The sequence below is a fragment of the Vombatus ursinus genome, unplaced genomic scaffold (genome assembly GCF_900497805.2).
Source record: "Vombatus ursinus unplaced genomic scaffold, bare-nosed wombat genome assembly UNPS02014778.1, whole genome shotgun sequence".
Taxonomy (NCBI): Eukaryota; Metazoa; Chordata; class Mammalia; order Diprotodontia; family Vombatidae; genus Vombatus; species Vombatus ursinus.
In genome coordinates, this window is record NW_020954556.1 from 16,723,379 (window position 1) to 16,741,022 (window position 17,644).

Here is a 17,644-nt window from a genome sequence, read left to right on the forward strand (position 1 = left end):
ACACACACACACACACACACACACACAGAAGCCTTTTTGCCTCCAGGCTAAACATCCCTAGCTCTTTAAACTGACCCTCCTAACACATAGCTTCAAGTTCCCTCATTGTGCTGGTTACTGTCTCGAGCGAGACAACTCAAGTTTGTTAAAGGCTTTCAAAACAATTGGCCCTCAGAGCTGAACATAATATTCCAAATGTGTCTGACCCGAGCAGGGTACAGATGGATTGTCATTCAGTACATTGTAAATACTCTCCAATTCAACTGAACAAACATTCATTAAGTGCCTAATATGTTTAAGGCAGGCAGTTAGGTGGTGCAGTGGATAGAACACTAAGTCTTGAGTCAGGAAGACCTAAGTTCAAACGTAACCTCAGACACTTGCTATCCGTGTGACATTGGGCAACCCTCTTTGCCTCAGTTTCCTCATCTGTAAAATGAGCTGGAGAAGGAAATGGCAAACCACTCTAGTATCTTTGCCAAGAAAACCCCAAATGGAGTCACGAAGAGTTAGACACAACTGAAACAACTGAACAACAAAACTGGCTCTGCATTTTTCTTAATGCTACTTCCTCCTCCTCTCAGCAAGAATCCTATTATTTTTTTTGGCTACTATATGATACTGTTGATTCCTGTTTAACATGTAGTCCCTTAAAACCCCAAGGTCTTCTTCATAGAAACTCTCACCCATGCTTAACACCCTGGAGCCTGGGAAGACTGGACTTGTGAAGTTGTACATTTCAATTGGAAAATAGAATGGGATAGCCTGTAAGGAAGTGTTAGATATACCATTATCAAGGAAAGATGTATATGGTACAGTCAGTAAGAAAAGGGATTAGTTCTGGCTGGAGCTTCAGGGGATGGATTCACAGAAGAGGTAAGACTTAATATGAGACTTGAAGGATTTGTAGAATTTGATTTGTACTTTGGTAAAATTAGTATCCAGTTTGGGCAGTCTGCTTTGCAGAATGCTGGCATAGTGCCTAGAGTCCTGGACTTCAACTCGGAAAGACCTGTGTTCAAATTCTAACTCATAAAATGCATTTACTAGCTGTATGGCCCTGGACAAGTCACTTAAGCTCTCTTAGCCTCAGTTTCCTTATCTGCAAAATGGGGATAATAACAGCACCTACCTCAGAAGATTGCTATATAGATCAAATGAGATAATGAATGTAAAGTGCTCTGTTAACTTTACAAAGTGATATATAAATGTCAGATATTATTGATGATGGTAATAATAATAATAAACATGTTCTTACATATCCAGAGTGAGCCTCAAAATGTTTTACAGTTGTAAAACTTAAGAAATAAGTGAGTCTTTTAAAAGGAAAACGTGTGCTCACACATGCACATGCATGCATGTGTAGGGGAAAGAGGAACTACAGTTAATTGAGATTGAAATGTAGTTGCTAAGGTTACTTTTTCCTGAATAAGAAGAAATTATCATGGTCTGGAATATAGAGTTTGTATAAATCAGAGACACAAATACATAATATGATTTTTCCCCTCTATGATCTAAAAAAGGAAAAGTAAGTTTTAAAATCTCAGTGTTTGGGGATAGGGATAGAAGTATTCAAAATACAATTAAGAAAGCTCAGCTAAATATCTTTCTTTAAGGAGAGAAACCAGAGCACCAGGGTGGAGAAGTCATGACATAAGCAAATTTGACAACACCAAGACAAAACCCAGCAAGGGCTTTGGATGTCCAAACTAGGTTTGGCTTGGCAAGAAGCTGTGGATAGGCTGAGTCTAAAGGCTTCATCATACTCTGAAACACTAATGATGGGGATTTTCTAAGAGAAAAAGGAAAGCCAGTTTAGTGAAGTCCAAATTAATAAAAGTAGAGTTAGTAGCAAAAGTGAAGTTAGCAACTTGTACTTGTTTCCATATCCTTTTAAAAATTAATTTTAAACAGAATCATCTCTATACTATGGAGAAGCATCATAGAACTTTAGGTTTTGCCCTAGTGTTGGTTAGGACTAAGGGCTCCCCAGAGGCAGTCCAAGTGTTGTATTGGAAATTTCCTTCAATAAGGAGTTGTCTTACAATAAAAAGCTTAGTAGGCTGATTAATCTATGTTCAATTTTCCATTGCAGGGAAAAAAACCAACAACTAATGATGAGGTTGAGTCAACCAAGCCCAGGGTCTCATCTCTCACCTGGTATCACCTACCTGAATGATGACTACTGTGCCAAGGAGGTTATCAACCTGCCTAGGGCTTACCTTGAAGATCCAAGCCTATTAAATAATAATAAAATTTCAGGGAAGGAGCCAACAATCCTCAGCCTGTGGGCTTCAGCCTTCCCTCTCAAATTTCCCAAGTTGCCTTTTCACTCAAATTACCATCTGCCTCTCTGCAGGTACCACATCTGTGTGACTGTGTTGATCTACTTCCTCCCTCTGTTGGTGATTGGTTACGCATACACTGTGGTGGGGATCACCCTCTGGGCGAGTGAGATTCCTGGGGACTCCTCTGACCGTTATCATGAGCAAGTATCTGCCAAGCGTAAGGTAAGTTCCTACGATCCTAAACAGAGCCTCTATGGGACTAGCCCAGGCAGCCAAGAATCAATCAATCAACAAGTATCAATCAAGTGCTTACCATCAGCCAGGCATTTTGCCAAGCACTGAGCATTGAAAGAATGAAAAAACAATCCCTGCCCTCAAATGCTACATTATAATGAAGAAGACAACATACAGAAATCCATATATACAAATTAAATACAGACTAGATCAAAAATAAACAGAGATGGCCTTAGTAGCTGGGAGGCCTGGGAAAGGACTCCTAGAGGAAGTGGAATTGGATCTGGGTCTTAGAAGAAGCCAAGCATTCTAAAGGTCAGAAGCTGGGAGGGATAGGATTCCAGGTATAGGGAACTGCCATTACAAAGGCACAAAGATGGGAGATGGTATGTCATATGGAAGGAACGGCAATCCAGCCAGTATAGCTTGGTTTTAAAGTTTGTGGAGGGAAAGAGCATGTAGGAAGGTAGCCAAGGGCCTTGGCAACTGTACAGAGCTGCAAGTGCTTAACAAAGGACTTTCTTTTTGATTGTGGAGGTAATAGGGAGCTATTGAAGATTATTGAGTAATATGATCAGACCTGATCTTCAGGAAAATCACTTTGGCAACAGTGTAGGAAATGAGTTAGAGGGGGGTTGAGGAAGAAGAGAGAACAGCTGAGACATGAAGCTACAAGTAGCTCATGGAAAGAATGCGTCCATGTGAGAAACATGGCAAAGTTATACAAATATTATATCCCATCAGTATACCATGTAGGAGCCTACATGGGATCAATGGAAGAAAGCTAGAGAAAAAGAAAGGAGGCAACAGTAGGGATAGGGAGGTTTTCCCACAATAACTTCATGCATGATTGTCTTCTTGGTAGGTAGTCAAGATGATGATTGTGGTGGTCTGCACATTTGCCATCTGCTGGCTACCCTTCCACATCTTCTTTCTCCTGCCCTACATCAATCCGGACCTTTATATGGAGAAGTTCATCCAACAAGTCTACCTGGCCATCATGTGGCTGGCCATGAGCTCCACGATGTACAACCCCATCATCTACTGCTGCCTCAATGACAGGTAAAGGGCTCCAATTTCCCTGTTACTCCTCCCCGCTCCTATGCCACTCCACACAGGTCCAATGTCAAGGGGACTGAAAAAACGAGAAAGAATTTGATTCTAAAGGGGAATCTTCAACCCTTTGTGCTGTGTCATCCCCATGCACACAGATCTCTACCATACTCACCTTTTCCCCTCTTCCTCCCTCCCTCCTGCTTGCTTCTGTCTTCTCATATTCTCAGATTCCCTTTCTTTTTCCTCCTCTTTTCTTCTTTTCATTGCTTTTCTGCCTTGATTGCTGCTTCTTCTGCCGTGTGTCACTGGACTTACTCTCATTGATGGAACCAAGGACATAGCATCTTGAGTGTCTAAAACAGTATGGAGGAGGATGGAGGAGACAGAGACCTGAGCTATTTAACCTGGAGAAGAGAAGACTTAGGGGGACATGATGGAGACTTAGGGGGATTTAGAGGGCTTTCTTCAAATATTTCAATTCCATTCAGGGAGCTTTTATTAAATGTTAGCTATATGCTAAGCATGAAGACAAAAGCAAAACAGTCAGTCTCTGTACTCTGAGGCTTACAGTCTACTGGAAACAGCAAGATGTGCACAGATAAGTAAATAGCAAATCTATCTCAAATAAACATTCGTTTTTCCTAGTGGGGAGCACTAAAACCTGGGAGAAATAGAAAAGGCCTCTTAGAAGACTGAACTTAAGGGGCAGCTAGCTAGGTAGCACAGTGGATAGAGCACCGGCCCTGAACTCAGGAGGACCAGAGTTCAAATCTGGCCTTGGACCAAACACTTGACACTTACTAGCTGTGTGACCCTGGGCAAGTCACTTAACCCCAATTGCCTAAAAATAATAATAATAATAATGATAATAAAAGAAGATTTAACTTAGCCTTCAGGGGAGCCAGGGATTCTAAGAGGTGGAGTTAAGGAGAGAAGCAATCCAGGTATAGGGGACAACCAAGAAAAGACAGAGAGAGGAGATGGAATGTCATGATGGGAAAATGCAAGTATGCCCTTCTGGCTAGAATTGCTAGCATACAGAGGAGTGATAGGAAATCAACTTGGAAGGAACAGTCAGAGCCAGGTTGTGAAGGGCTTTAAATGCCAAGCAAAGGAGTTTGTATTTGTATCTTTAAGGCAATAGCTATTGAAGCCTCTTAAGGAGAAGATACCATGTTTAGATTTGCATGTTATTGTTAAGTCATTTTTTTTCAGTTGTGTCTGACTCTCCGTGACCCCATTTGGTGTTTTCTTGGCAGAGATACTGGAGTGGTTTGCCATTTCCTTCTCCAGCTCATTTTACAGATGAGGAACTGAGGCCAACAGAATTAGGTAGCTTGCCCAGGGTTACACAACTAGTAAATGACCTAGCCCAGACTTGAACTCACAAAGTTGAGTCTTCCTGACTTCAAGCCCAGCCTTTATTCACTGCACCACCTAGCTGCCCCTATTTGTGCATTAGTCTTTTTTTGAAAGGGCAGTAACGTGCAGGAGGTACCAGACTTGTTCTGTTTGACCCTAGAGAACTAGGAACAATAGGTGGAAACAACAGGGAGGTAGATCCAAGTTAGACATCAAAAAAAAACGCCTAGTACTGGAACAGTGCAAAAATAGAACAATAACAATGTACCCTGTACTACCCACCTCACAAGTCATAAAGAAAGGAATGCAATGCAATGAAAATAGAAACTTCTTCTTTCATAGTCCAAATTTGTGATTCCAACAATGCAGGCCATTTCTGAAATAGGAAATCCCTCTGTGGGTATAGGGCAGAGACTCTTTTGCTTTTTGTTTTGTTTTGTTGTTGCTTTTTTTTTTTAATAGGCAATGAGGTTAAGTGACTTGCCCAAGTTCACATAGCTAGTAAGTGTCAAGTGTCTGAGGCCAGATTTGAACTCAGGTCCTCTTCCTGACTCCAAGAGTGGTGCTTTATCCACTGCACCACCTAGCTGCCCCCAGAGACTCTTCTGTGACTGGCCACTTGGGACAGTGCATGGGGCCCCGAGTTACTAGCCCAGAGTCATACAGCCAGCGTGTGTCAGAGCCAGGTCTTGAGGCCAGGGCCCTCTGACTCCAAGGCCAGCCTTCCATCTAACATTATTTTTTAAGGCATTTTAGACATGCATATTTTCAACTCATCTCAGGCATAACTACTTTCTTATAGCATATGTCCCTACCCTACACCAAAGCAGCTATTTTCTGTTGTTATTTGAATTAGGAGCTATTACATTATACTATACTCCCTTTTAGTCATGAGGAAAGAGCTCCTTCAAGGGCATATAGCCCTATGTACCATCTCCCCATTCTTGCTTCAGTCCTTAACCTCTATCACCATTTTTTCTGCCACCAACACCCCTATTACCCTGAACTCCAAAAAACCTCTATAGTTCTTCTGGGCCCAGAAAAGTAAATGGGCCCATCAATCAATCAACATATCAAAAAAAAAAACCCATTTATTTAGCACCTATACGTGCCAGTCCCTGTGCTAAGCACTAGAGGTACAAAAAGAGGCAAAAGCTAGTCCCTGTCCTCAAGGATCTCACAACATAATGGGAGAAACAACATGCAAATACATACAAAGCAAAATATACACATGATAAATAGGAAATAATTGGCAGAGGGAAGGCACTAGAATTAAAAGGGGTTGGGAAAAGCTTCCAGTAAAAGATGAGGTTTTAGTTGAGATTTAAAGAAGCCAGAGAAGTCAGTGGGTAGAGCACAGGAGAGAGACAGCATTCCAGGCATGGGAAAAAATGCCTGAGTACACAATTCTGGTGATGATGAAGCCCATTTAGAAGTTCTGCTCTGGGGCCTCGAATTTAAATACCATGCTGGATGTTGCAATGAATAGAGCTCTGAGCCTGGTGTCAGGAAGATGAGTCTTTCTGAGTTCAAATCTGGCCTCAGACATTAACTAGCTACAGGACCCTGTGCAAGTCACTTAACCCTTTTTGTCTCAGTTTTCTCACCTGCAAAATGAGCTGGAGAAGGAAATGGCAAACCACTCCAGTATCTTTGCCAAGAAAACCCCAAATGGGGTCATGAAGAGTGAGGCACAACTGAAGAATGACTAAACAATAACATGCCCTAATCAACTTGGTTTTCAGAACTGCTCTTTTTATGCTGAGGATCAGCTGGTAAACCAATAAATATTGAGTATCTACTTTGTGTAGGCATTGTAGAGGAAACAGGAGAGAATGAGACACGTTACCTAACACCAAATGGCTTCTAGCTGTCAGAGACACAACATGTATTATCTAAGTGTCTCCAGTGTGCTAGGCACCATGCTGAGGATAGAAGTACAAAGAATGGACCGGTCTCTACTTACAATGAACTTAAAATGAGGAGTGTAATCATTTGGTAGTAAATGGATTTGGAGCCAGGGGATGAGGGTTCAAATCCCAGATTTGCTACTTACTACCTGGGTGACCTTTTGTGAATTATTTCCCCATCCTGGGCCTCAGTGTCCTTACCTATAAAAGGGCTAGATCGGATGATCTCCAATCTGCTTGCCAACTTGAAATCCTCTGACTATAATCTGAGGTGCATATATCAATAACTTACCCAAAATCACTCATATTGTGAGTGACAGAGCCAAGTTTCAAATCTAATTCCTTTTACTCTAATTTAGAATGCTCCTCCTCCTAGATAACTATAAATATAGGAAGTATGGATATATGATGAAGTGTCAAATAATTAGTAGGTATATATATGTTATTAGAACTCAGAGGAAGGTAAACTTGGGATCACATGGTAATAAATTTAGGCCTGGGAAGAGACCTTCTAGGTAATCTAAACAAAGGGTCATGAGATCATAGAATCAAAATGGCAGCCTTAAGGTAGCCACTCTATCTACTTATTATCTGACCACATCACCACCTCCACTCAATATTTTTCAATCAATTCCTATTATCTCTAGTATAAAATATAAATTCTTTAACCAGGCATTAAAAGATCTCCATAATCTGGCTTCCACTTTTCTTTAAAATTTCTATTTCATATTATTTCCCTTCTAGCACCATTTGGTCTGGTTAAACTGACCTACTAGCTCCATACACGATGCTACACCTCCTACATCCATACCTTTGTATAAGTGGTTGCCCCCATCTGAAATAAATTTCTTCCTCCCCTCCTACTGAAATGACCCCTATCTTCCTCCAAAGAATACCTCAGGGGGCATCTCCTACATGAGCCTTTCCTGACCTCCCCCCATCCAATTATTAGCATTATCTCCCTCTTAAAATTACTCTATGTTACTATTGTATTTGCTTTGTATGATTTTGTGTATGAGGCTGTAGCCCCCAATGGAATGTAAACTCTTTGAGCGCTTGGAAAATTTTCTTCTTTTTATTTTTGTGTGGAGGTTAGTCTAATGTCTTTGTTATAAAGGATGCTTCAAAAATATTTGTTTAATTGAATTGGATTTATTGCCTTGGCAGATTTCGCATTGGCTTTAAGCATGCCTTCCGATGCTGTCCGTTCATCAATGCTACAGAATATGAGGGTCTTGAAATGAAGTCAACTCGTTATCTGCAAACCCAAGGCAGCATGTATAAGGTCAACAGAATTGAGACCACTGTCTCTTCAGTTGTTGGGGTCAATGAGGATGAGCTGGAAGATGGCTCTAAGGCCAAACGCCTATCCCTAGACCTCACTTCCAATGGTTCCTCACGAAGTAATTCCAAGACCATGTCTGAAAGCTTCAGCTGCTACTCCAACACTCTCTCCTAAACCTGGACCAAATGAGGCAGCTAGCCAAAAATTGCTGCCTTCCACCTTCACCCCAGGCCTTCATGAGCACATTCCTCAAGGTGTACCCATGTCACTGTCTTTTTTTTTAAATTATTATTTCTTTTCAGACAGGCATGACATTCATGAGCTGGAAGGCATCAGACATTTCCCAAGGATGGGGCCTGTGGAAAGTAATGGTGTGAGGAACTGAAAGATCACTGGATCTGGGAACCTGGTTCTAGTCCATTTTCTGCCCCTAATAGGTTACGTGGCCTTAGGAACATCATTTAATCCTGTGAGCCTCAGTTCCCTGCTCCATTCAATAAGATGGTTAGGTGAAACATCCTCTAACATCCCTTGCAGATGTAAGATTTTATATAGGAGCTAATGAATAAACACTGAAGAAAACACAGGTGGCAGAGAGAGATGATAAATCACTCCCCTATGTTCAGTCTCAAACATCACATGAAATTGTCCCTCCTTCCGACAACAACTGACTCAATGCTACTTTTTACTCAAAGGGGTCAGCGTGTAAAGGAACATTTTAGATGCCAGAAATGGTGATCGTAATGGAGAACATGAATGTCTACACCAGTTACTAATAGCCCATCAGTTCAACAAATTCAGCTAGCCTTGACATCATTGGCTTCTTCTATGATACCTTTTCTGGGTCACGGCCTCCAATCAACTTCAGCAGGATTGATCCATTAGCACAATCTAACCTCTGTCAAGAACCAGGAGTCAAGAAGCCAGATTTTACTGCAAACTGAGTAATCTCAGGCAGATCACTTCTCTCCGGGCCTCAGTTGCCTCCTTTGTGAAATGAAAGGGAGTTGAATTAGTCGGTCTATAAGATCGTATCTGGGTCTCACGTTGTATTTTCTAAGTTATCAACAGCTCTCATGATTTTGTGATCCAGTGGCCCAACCTATTCAAAAACACCTGATAAACTGTGTTGTCTTGGATAAATCTTTTCACTTCTCTGGACTTCAGCTTCCACCCCTCTATAACGAAACAGAGTTGGGATTAAATGGCCTATCTGATCTTTTCCAACACTGACCTTCTGTTCCATGTCCAGAATATTCTAGATTCTAAGGTACATTCCACATCTGACATTCCATATTCTATCTTCTAAGGTCCCTCTAGCTCTAACATTTCATGACTTTATGATTTAGGGGTCCCACCTGACCAAAAATATTTAATAAATTAAGGGACTTTGAACAAGTTGTTAGACCACTGCGGGCCTCAGTTTTCTCCTCTGTAATTGGGAGGGAATATTTCAGGGCCCTCAATTGAAGGTCATTACCAACCTACTAAAGGTATGGTCAAAATAAGACTTAGCAGTCACACATGGATAAACAGAATACAAAGAGCAGTAGGTGCCAGAAACCAAAACCAGTGATGCTCAAGGATCATTAGTTACACTCTGAAGGAGTGTAATATAGAAGTCAGCATATGGATGGCACAATACAGTGTACAGATAACCTCTCAATGAGGTGAGGGGTCAGTACCTTGGGGAACTAGGAACATGGAATTCAACACCTAAGAACAAAGATAACTGGGACTAATGCAGGCATCTTGGAGTCTGTGGGAGTTGTTGGCATTTTGGGCCCCAACCCCACTATAATCACTAGCCCAATTTTTTCCATGCCTCCTGATGCCTTGACTATGTTCATTAATATGAAGGACAAAGAAATGTGAGACTCCAAGGTCCCTTCCAGTGGACACTCTGTGTTCAATGGTCCCTTCTATCTCTGGCATTCTATGATTCTATAATTGTGCCATTTAAAAAAAAAAGAATTCTCATCTGAAATGGAGTTCTCAAGAAGAAGAGAGAAATAGAGGAAAATCCAGTTACTAATAAGCAGCTTGGTTTTTCCTTCTCTAGAGAGGTGGCTCTTGCCAAGAGCCACATGTAAATAAGCACATCAAATGTACTTCCTGAATTCATCCTCAAAGCTGTTTACTGCATTCCCCTTCCAGGGACATGGTGATCATCTCTAAAATGAAAACTGTCACTCACCAAGCTCAATCTCTTGCTATTATTAGCCTTCAGGAAGCCAAGCTTTCATCATGGACCTCCCAGCCCTACTCCTGACTCCAGCATGCAGCAGGCTCTCCCCAAAGATGGCCCCACCATCTCTCCTTACCAGCAGCCCAGAAGAGAAAAAACATCTGGATCCTGCTCCAACTAGTCGTATGCTTCTTGGGGAATTAAGTTTGCATGTGCATCCATGTGGAATTTCATCACTTACTAGGACTAGGGAGAGACAAAGCATATACTAAGCAATTGACTATGTTAGTGATGCTATGCTGCTAGCCATTGAGATATATCAAATGAAGCGCCCTACAGTCAGAAACTCTTTGAAATTAGCGTCTTTGGCTCCATGGATCTGCCAGCCATCTCCTGGCTTTTGTGGTGACTTTCACGATGACTATTGCTCCATCCCTTTGAGATAAGCAATCTACAAAGGAGAGTAATCATGAAACTTCTTTTCTTTTTCAGGCTTTTGAAAGTTACGGTTGTTATGTCTCCACCATAATACTATCCAGAATGCATTTAATTCCCAGGATTTTATGCTGGGGGTATTTGGTGTAAGATAGAAGAATCCCTAACCAGGAAAAGCAACATGGTGATATTTCTTTCTAGGTACTCATCTCATGGATACAGTTTATATTGGTAGTGGTAAAGGGCTAACATAGGTGGGCTAATACTCCCACATATGTTAGTCTTGCATCTTGTGGGGGCCCCAGAGCCATTAGTAGATTTTGTTATCCCTAACTATAATAGTATGGTATAACAAAAAAAAATTAAACTAGAAATCAGAAGACCTGAGTTCAAGTCCCAACTCTACCATTATTACCTGTGTGACCTTGGGCAAGTCACTTAACTACTCAAGGCCTCGGTTTTCTCATCTATAAAGTGAAGGGGTTGTACCCCTTTACCACTACCAATCTTTAAGATTGCTTTTAGCTCAAAATCTATGAGTACAGCCAGTTCTCACACATGCCTACATTGGAGAGAAAAAGTAGGGGCTAAGGGTGGGGCTAAGGGTGAAGAAGGAAGGGTAATAAGGACAATATAGTTGCACAATGGACATATATCATGGAAGGCTGTGTCAGGAAGCAAAGGCAGGGGACCTTTCTCCATTAGAAATGGCATTGAGAAGAGAGAATAGATGAATGAAATAAATCCAATTAAAATTGGGTGAGACTTGAAAGCCCAAAACCCATTTTTAAAAGATTTGGCCAATAGCTACAATAACAGAAACATAGGGTTTTAGTATCACACCCTTGAAATTCTCTACCTCGTTTACCCCTTAGGAAAGTGCTGGCCAATTCCAGGGTCAATTCTTGAGAGTCATACATCAAAGGATCAGCCTCCCTGTCCCTACCAAACAACATAGCCAAACTGGGTCCAGCATCGTTTCATTATCATATATGGATCGTAACAGAAGAGAGAACAGCCTTATTAAATTGGTAGATGAGTCCAAAAGGAAGGGTGAAGGAGAAGGTGAGCTAGCACAAGAAAGAAAAAGAATTCAGAGTAACCATGATGATCTGGACAAGTGGTCAGACTAAAGTTCAGTTTCTAAGAGGATCATGATAGCTGCCTTCAAGTGCTTCAAGAATTAACATCTAGAAAAGTAACTAGAATTGCCCTGTTCGGCCCCAAGCCAACTCTATCTTGCCAGTTGCCAACTCAGGATAACTATTTTTTCCATTTCTATTCCTCATGTCCTTCCTGCAACTCCATGTTAACTGCACAGTAGACCCATGCTCAGCTTCAGCTGGGTTCTCAATACTGTTCAGAAGTCTTTTGGTTCCTGTATGATTCAAATCAATTCAACAACTAAGGATCTACTATATGTAAAGGACTGCACTAGGTACCAGGCATACAAATGCAAAAACAACCAGCAGTCATCTCCCTGCTTCAGTTTGGCATTTAAAGCTTGCCACATCCTGTTTTGTTTCATATTATTCCTCCCCTCCCATCCCACACCACCCTCAATATATGCTCTACATTTCCATCAAACTGGACCACTAGCTCTTCCCAGAAATCAACATACCATCTCCTGTTGCCCACACAGGCGAGGCCACTCCTTCCCTGTGCCTACTCTGTGATTTCTCCTCATCTCTATCCTTTAGAATACTCATCTTCCTTTAAGGCTAATCTTAAATGATGCTTCTTTTATCTAGCCCACCTAGATCTACCAAACCCTCCCCACCATGAGTATCTCCCTTCCTCAAATATTCTTGGAGTATTCGTTCACTTCCCCAGCTCCCACAAATACCTGCCTTGAATTATACATATATGTTTACATGACATATTCCTCCCGGTAGAATGTAAGCTCCTTGAGGGCAGAGGCTCTTTCAGTTTTGCCTTTTTATCCCTGAACACCAAGCACAGTGCTGTGTACCAGTGGGCAACTTGTAAATGTTTGTGGTTACTATTGTCGTACAGTCTAACACATACATGAAAAAGAATCCTCTCTTTAACATCCTGGACTAGTGGTCATCTAACCTCTGCTCAAAGACCTCCAGTCATAGGGAGCTTTTAGTCTCCTGAGACAGTCCATTCCAGTGAATCAGTCAATGAGCATTTAAGTGCCTACCATGTGCTAGGCACTGCGCTAAGCACTGGTGATACAAAGAAAGGTAAAAGGCAGTCCCTACCCCCAAGGAGCTATAATCTACTTTGGGGTTGCTCAGTTTGTTTGGAAGTTTAGCCTTATATGAAGTCTGAATATTCCTCTCTACAATTCCATCCATTGCTCCTATTTCTGCCCTCTGGGGCCAAGTAGAATAAATCTAATGCTGCTTTATTGTGCCAGCCCTTCAGATATGTGTACAGCAATGACCTCCCTCCACCCCCCATTCCCAAAGTCATAGCTTCTTCAGGCTAAACATTCCAGGACTTTTAGCTAGTCTTCATATAGGATAGTTTACAATCTCCTCCACTGGATGTTGTAAACTAACTTGTCAATGTCCTTCTTAAAATAAAGCATCTAGAACCAAACACACTATTCCATATGTGGTCCGACCAGGATCAAAAAGATTGGGGTTTCCCTATGTCCAATATTATCTTTCTGTTAAGACAGCTCAAAATCTCATTGGCTTCCTTTGCTGCTATCGTACTATTGACTCACAGAACATTGCAGTTCACTAAAGATTCCAAGTCTTCTTTTTTTCAGATTTTAGGTAAAAAATGGTTTCAGAGAGGATCATAGATTCCAAGCTGGAAATAACCTTAAAGACCACCTGGAGTAGACTAATCCCCTCATTTTACAGATGAGGAAACTAAGCCTTAGAGATTAAAGGATTTGTCCATGGTCATACAGCTAAGTATATATATAGAGAGAGAGAGATGAGACTTGAGCTCAGGTCTTGCTGACAATCCTCTACGCTGTGCTGGCAAACACCGTGTCAACAACTCTTAGCCAGCTTTCCCCTGATTTACTTATCTTCAGAATAAAGAATATGGTCACAGCGTACACACACCGAATGACTATGACTTTCCATGTAAGTGGGCTTTATTCTCACTATAAAAGGTCAAAACCCTTATGTCTATCCCTGTTTCCACACAGACCCCTCTTGAAGTAGCATCAGTGAGTAAAAGATTCTAAGATGCCCCAGAGCCATTCAGCTGCTGCTGTTTCGTTACCTACAGTGTGATGCAATCCCATCCCTCTGCCTTATAATACGGAAACTGTTCCACAGGGTTCTCAACCTTTGTTGGAGCCCAAGGCTGGAAGCTGTAAGGAAGTGAGACTTATTAGGTGCCACTCAGGAATAAGACTTTTTTCTAGTTTTGCTGTTGGAGAATATGGTACAGAAAATCCTAGATATAGGGATATCGAATATACTTAACATCAAACTGCTCTTTTCCACTTTTCAATTCCACCCTTTACCTTTTACTGACAATCACTACTGCTCCCTACAGGCTGCCTGCAGAGACAGAGGGCAGTTTTCCAAAGTACCGTGTTATTAGAAACAAATCATTAGGGAGTCCATCCCCCTCCAGTGGCGAGGGCTTTCCGTCCTGGATTGTTACATAGTGCAGATCACACATAAACATTAGCAAACAAAAATCCTGTCCACTGAGCTTAAAGCTTAAAGTTAGAGAGATACATGAGAAAACCCAGGAAGTGTCTATGATGAGACAGAAAGCACTCAAGGGCTCAAATAACAGCTCTCACACTTGATACTTGCGTAATTTGGGGCAAATCATTTCATCTCTTTGATTATCCATTGCCCCATCTGCAACTTGAGGATTTAAAATCCTAGCCTACCTCACAGGAGGGTTGTGAGGAGCCAAAAACATGACACAGGCAAAAACTTATAAGGCTATGGAAGTGTTAGCTATTATTAAGTCCTGACTCCTCTATTTACTAGCTTGTATGACCTTAAGAAAGTCACTTAGCCTTTGGCTCCCAAATGTAAAATGAGAAGGTTGGATGAGATCATTCTCGAGCTTCCTTCCAGCTCCAATATTTGATAATTCTGTTATACTAAGAAGGAAATCTAAGTACCTGAAAAATAAGTCATCAACGCCCTACTTCTTTCTTCCCTCAGAAAGAAATCTTTTGTGTCCCCTAGTTCCATATTCACTGCTACTCTCTGCCGATCATGAAATGAAGCCATATGGATTGTAAGGAGTGAGGTCCTGGGAAATTCAAATGACAAAGGGGTGAGCAGTGTGCTGAAAGTTGCCATTTACACCTGTAAGTGTTGTTGCTGTTGTTCATCCTTCATTCTCAAAGAGGACCGGGACAACAGGGAGGTGATGCCATGACAAGTGAATTGGATTTAAACGAGAGAGGGCTATGCAAAGTCACCAGCCTCACTCTCTCCTCCAGAGTCATTTGGGTTCAGTGGCCAGATACACATCAAGGTGACTGGAAATGGCCCAGGATGCAGTGGGGGATCTTGGCCTTTTAAAGCTAAGGTCTTTAACAGGTCTCAGTTTGACTGACGTGATGCCCAATCAGTGATTAAGGCTAGGTAAGAAATGAGGGAAAGAATGGCTTCTTCTACCTAGTCAAAAAAAAAAAAAGATTTTTTTTCTTGTGGAAGGAAGTGCCTATAAGTGACAGAGAGCTGGAAGTAGCCTCAAATTAAGAGTGAGATCCAACCAGATGAACTAGGTGTGAAATGGAATTAGATTTAGTTGGTTTAGCCTTTTAGGACAGGGCTAGTACTAATATCAAAGAGACAACCAACAGCAGAGGCAAATTTCAACAAGGAAAAATCTCCTGATAATCAGAGATGACCAAAAGTAGAGTAGTTTACCTTAGAGAGTAATAGGATTATAGAGTTGGAGCTAGAAGGGCCCTCAGAGGTTATCGAGCCCAACTCCTCATTTTATATATGAGGAAAATGGAGCCTTAGAGAGGTAATGTGACTTGCTTGCCTAAGGTAAGTGAATAGCAAAACCAGAATTCAAGCCCAGAAACTCTGACTCCAAACCCACCAGTCTTTCCACTATACCACACTGCCTCAGTGAGTTCTCCATCACTGGAGATTTTCCAGTGAAGACTGATGATTCCTCATAAAGATATTTTAGAGGAGATTCCTGCCTTGTTATGCAATGAGCTAAATGACTTTCTGAGGTTCCTTTAAGCCCTAGGATGCTGTCAAAAGCTCCTATGCCAAAAATGCATCATCATTAAAAACAAAACATCCCCTAATATTTGAAGAATAGCAAATTCATGAGTCAGGGGTTTGCTTATATATGTGTTAGCCAAGGAAAGATCGTGCTTTGGCTGCAGGAATCAGCAAGCAATCTGTTAATACGATCTCTGCTGAGAGCTAGTTGATAACATGCTGTTAGAAAGTGATAAAGGAATGTGAGCTCAAGATCTTTTTATCCTGTAGTTCTTATCCTTAAGCTAAATTGTTTCAAATCAACAACATTTTCTCCTTACTAGCTACCCAATTAAGAAGAAACCAGGATAATGGATCATTGTTTTGTGTTGGGTTTGATGTAAGGAATCCCTGATGTACCAAGAACAGTTTTAACTCCATAGCCTTGAATGAATCACTCCTCTGATTTTTCTCTCATCTTTGTCAAAGTTGATCTTTGGATATCAGAACTTGCATCTAATTAATGCTTTTATCTCCAAACCCACCTTCCGCTCTCAAGGAAAAAGTGTCAAGATTGAGCATTTCTTTGTTTCAGCTCAGAGCCTCTTAGGGAAATAGGATAACATAAGGGCAAGGCAGGGGAATAAAACATTCCCAATGTATCAGATCACCTTGACAGCAAGCTCATTGCAAAGCAATTCAGATGGATATGTGTGTGTATATATGTGTATATATACACATATACATATATGATATACATTGTATATACATATACATATACTGGACAGTTAGGTGGTGCAGTGGATAGAGTCAGGAAGACCCGAGTTCAAATCCGGATTCAGACACTTACTAGCTGTGTGTCCCTGGGCAAGTCATTTAACCCTATTTTCTCATCTGTAAAATGAGCCCGAGAAGGAAATGGCAAACCACTCCAGTATCTTTGCCAAGAAAACCCCAAATGGGGTCATGAAGAGTTGGACACAACTGAAATCACTGCCCAACAAAAAATATACATATACACATTATACATATGCACATAGGTTGTACATATAACATGCATGTGTGTATATGCGTACACATGTATACATTGGGCCCGTGCTAACCTGAACCCACCATCCCTCCTCCTTTGAGTCTGTCTATTCCTTCCCCTATCACACCCCTGGCCACAGAAAACCACTGCTTTGCACCTGATGTTACAGTTGAAGTGACTCCCACCACTGGAGTACAAAACCTGGGTCTCCTAAACATATCCCTAGGGGAAGGGCACAGTCTTAGCTCAATAACTCTCACAGATAGGAAGCCTAAAGTGTCAGCCCAGACTTACTCTCCCAGTAAACCGTCCACCTCCTCTGAGGTGAGGAGCAAGCATAGCTGTAGCACATGGGGCACTTTGTAAGGGATACACACCCTCCCCATGTAACTATAGTGGGGTCACGCATCAGCAGAGAACACAGAATACCCTGGTAAAGGAAAAATCCCCAGCCTACCCACACAATGCAACTGCGTCCTTCTCCACAAGCCAAAGGTTTATGTAGGTCAGTTTCTCACTTTTCTGTAAACTAATTTCTGTCCAAAGGAGATACAGTTGTGGCCAGGCTTACATCCCCTGGCAGTGGTTACAGCCCTTGCTTCTCTTTAAATGTTTCAGCAAAATGCCTCCTCTTGCATTTGTCAGAATGATGAAGGCAGTATTCCACCATCCTGGCAAAAATACCTGGATGGCAGAGCACTTACTCATGATACACTTT

At 41.5% G+C, this 17,644-nt stretch overlaps 1 protein-coding gene across 1 annotated transcript in view; it reads left to right on the forward strand.

Annotated features, from left to right (window-relative positions):
- TACR1 (tachykinin receptor 1) overlaps positions 1-9,410 on the forward strand; it is a 172,275-nt gene extending 162,865 nt beyond the window's left edge. Inside the window, exons 3-5 of the mRNA XM_027865436.1 lie at positions 2,360-2,510; positions 3,388-3,584; positions 8,018-9,410. Of these exons, the coding sequence (XP_027721237.1) occupies positions 2,360-2,510; positions 3,388-3,584; positions 8,018-8,309 (640 nt within the window). The 3' untranslated portion in view covers positions 8,310-9,410. The remainder of the gene's footprint in view (positions 1-2,359; positions 2,511-3,387; positions 3,585-8,017) is intronic.
- Positions 9,411-17,644: the final 8,234 nt, after the last annotated feature.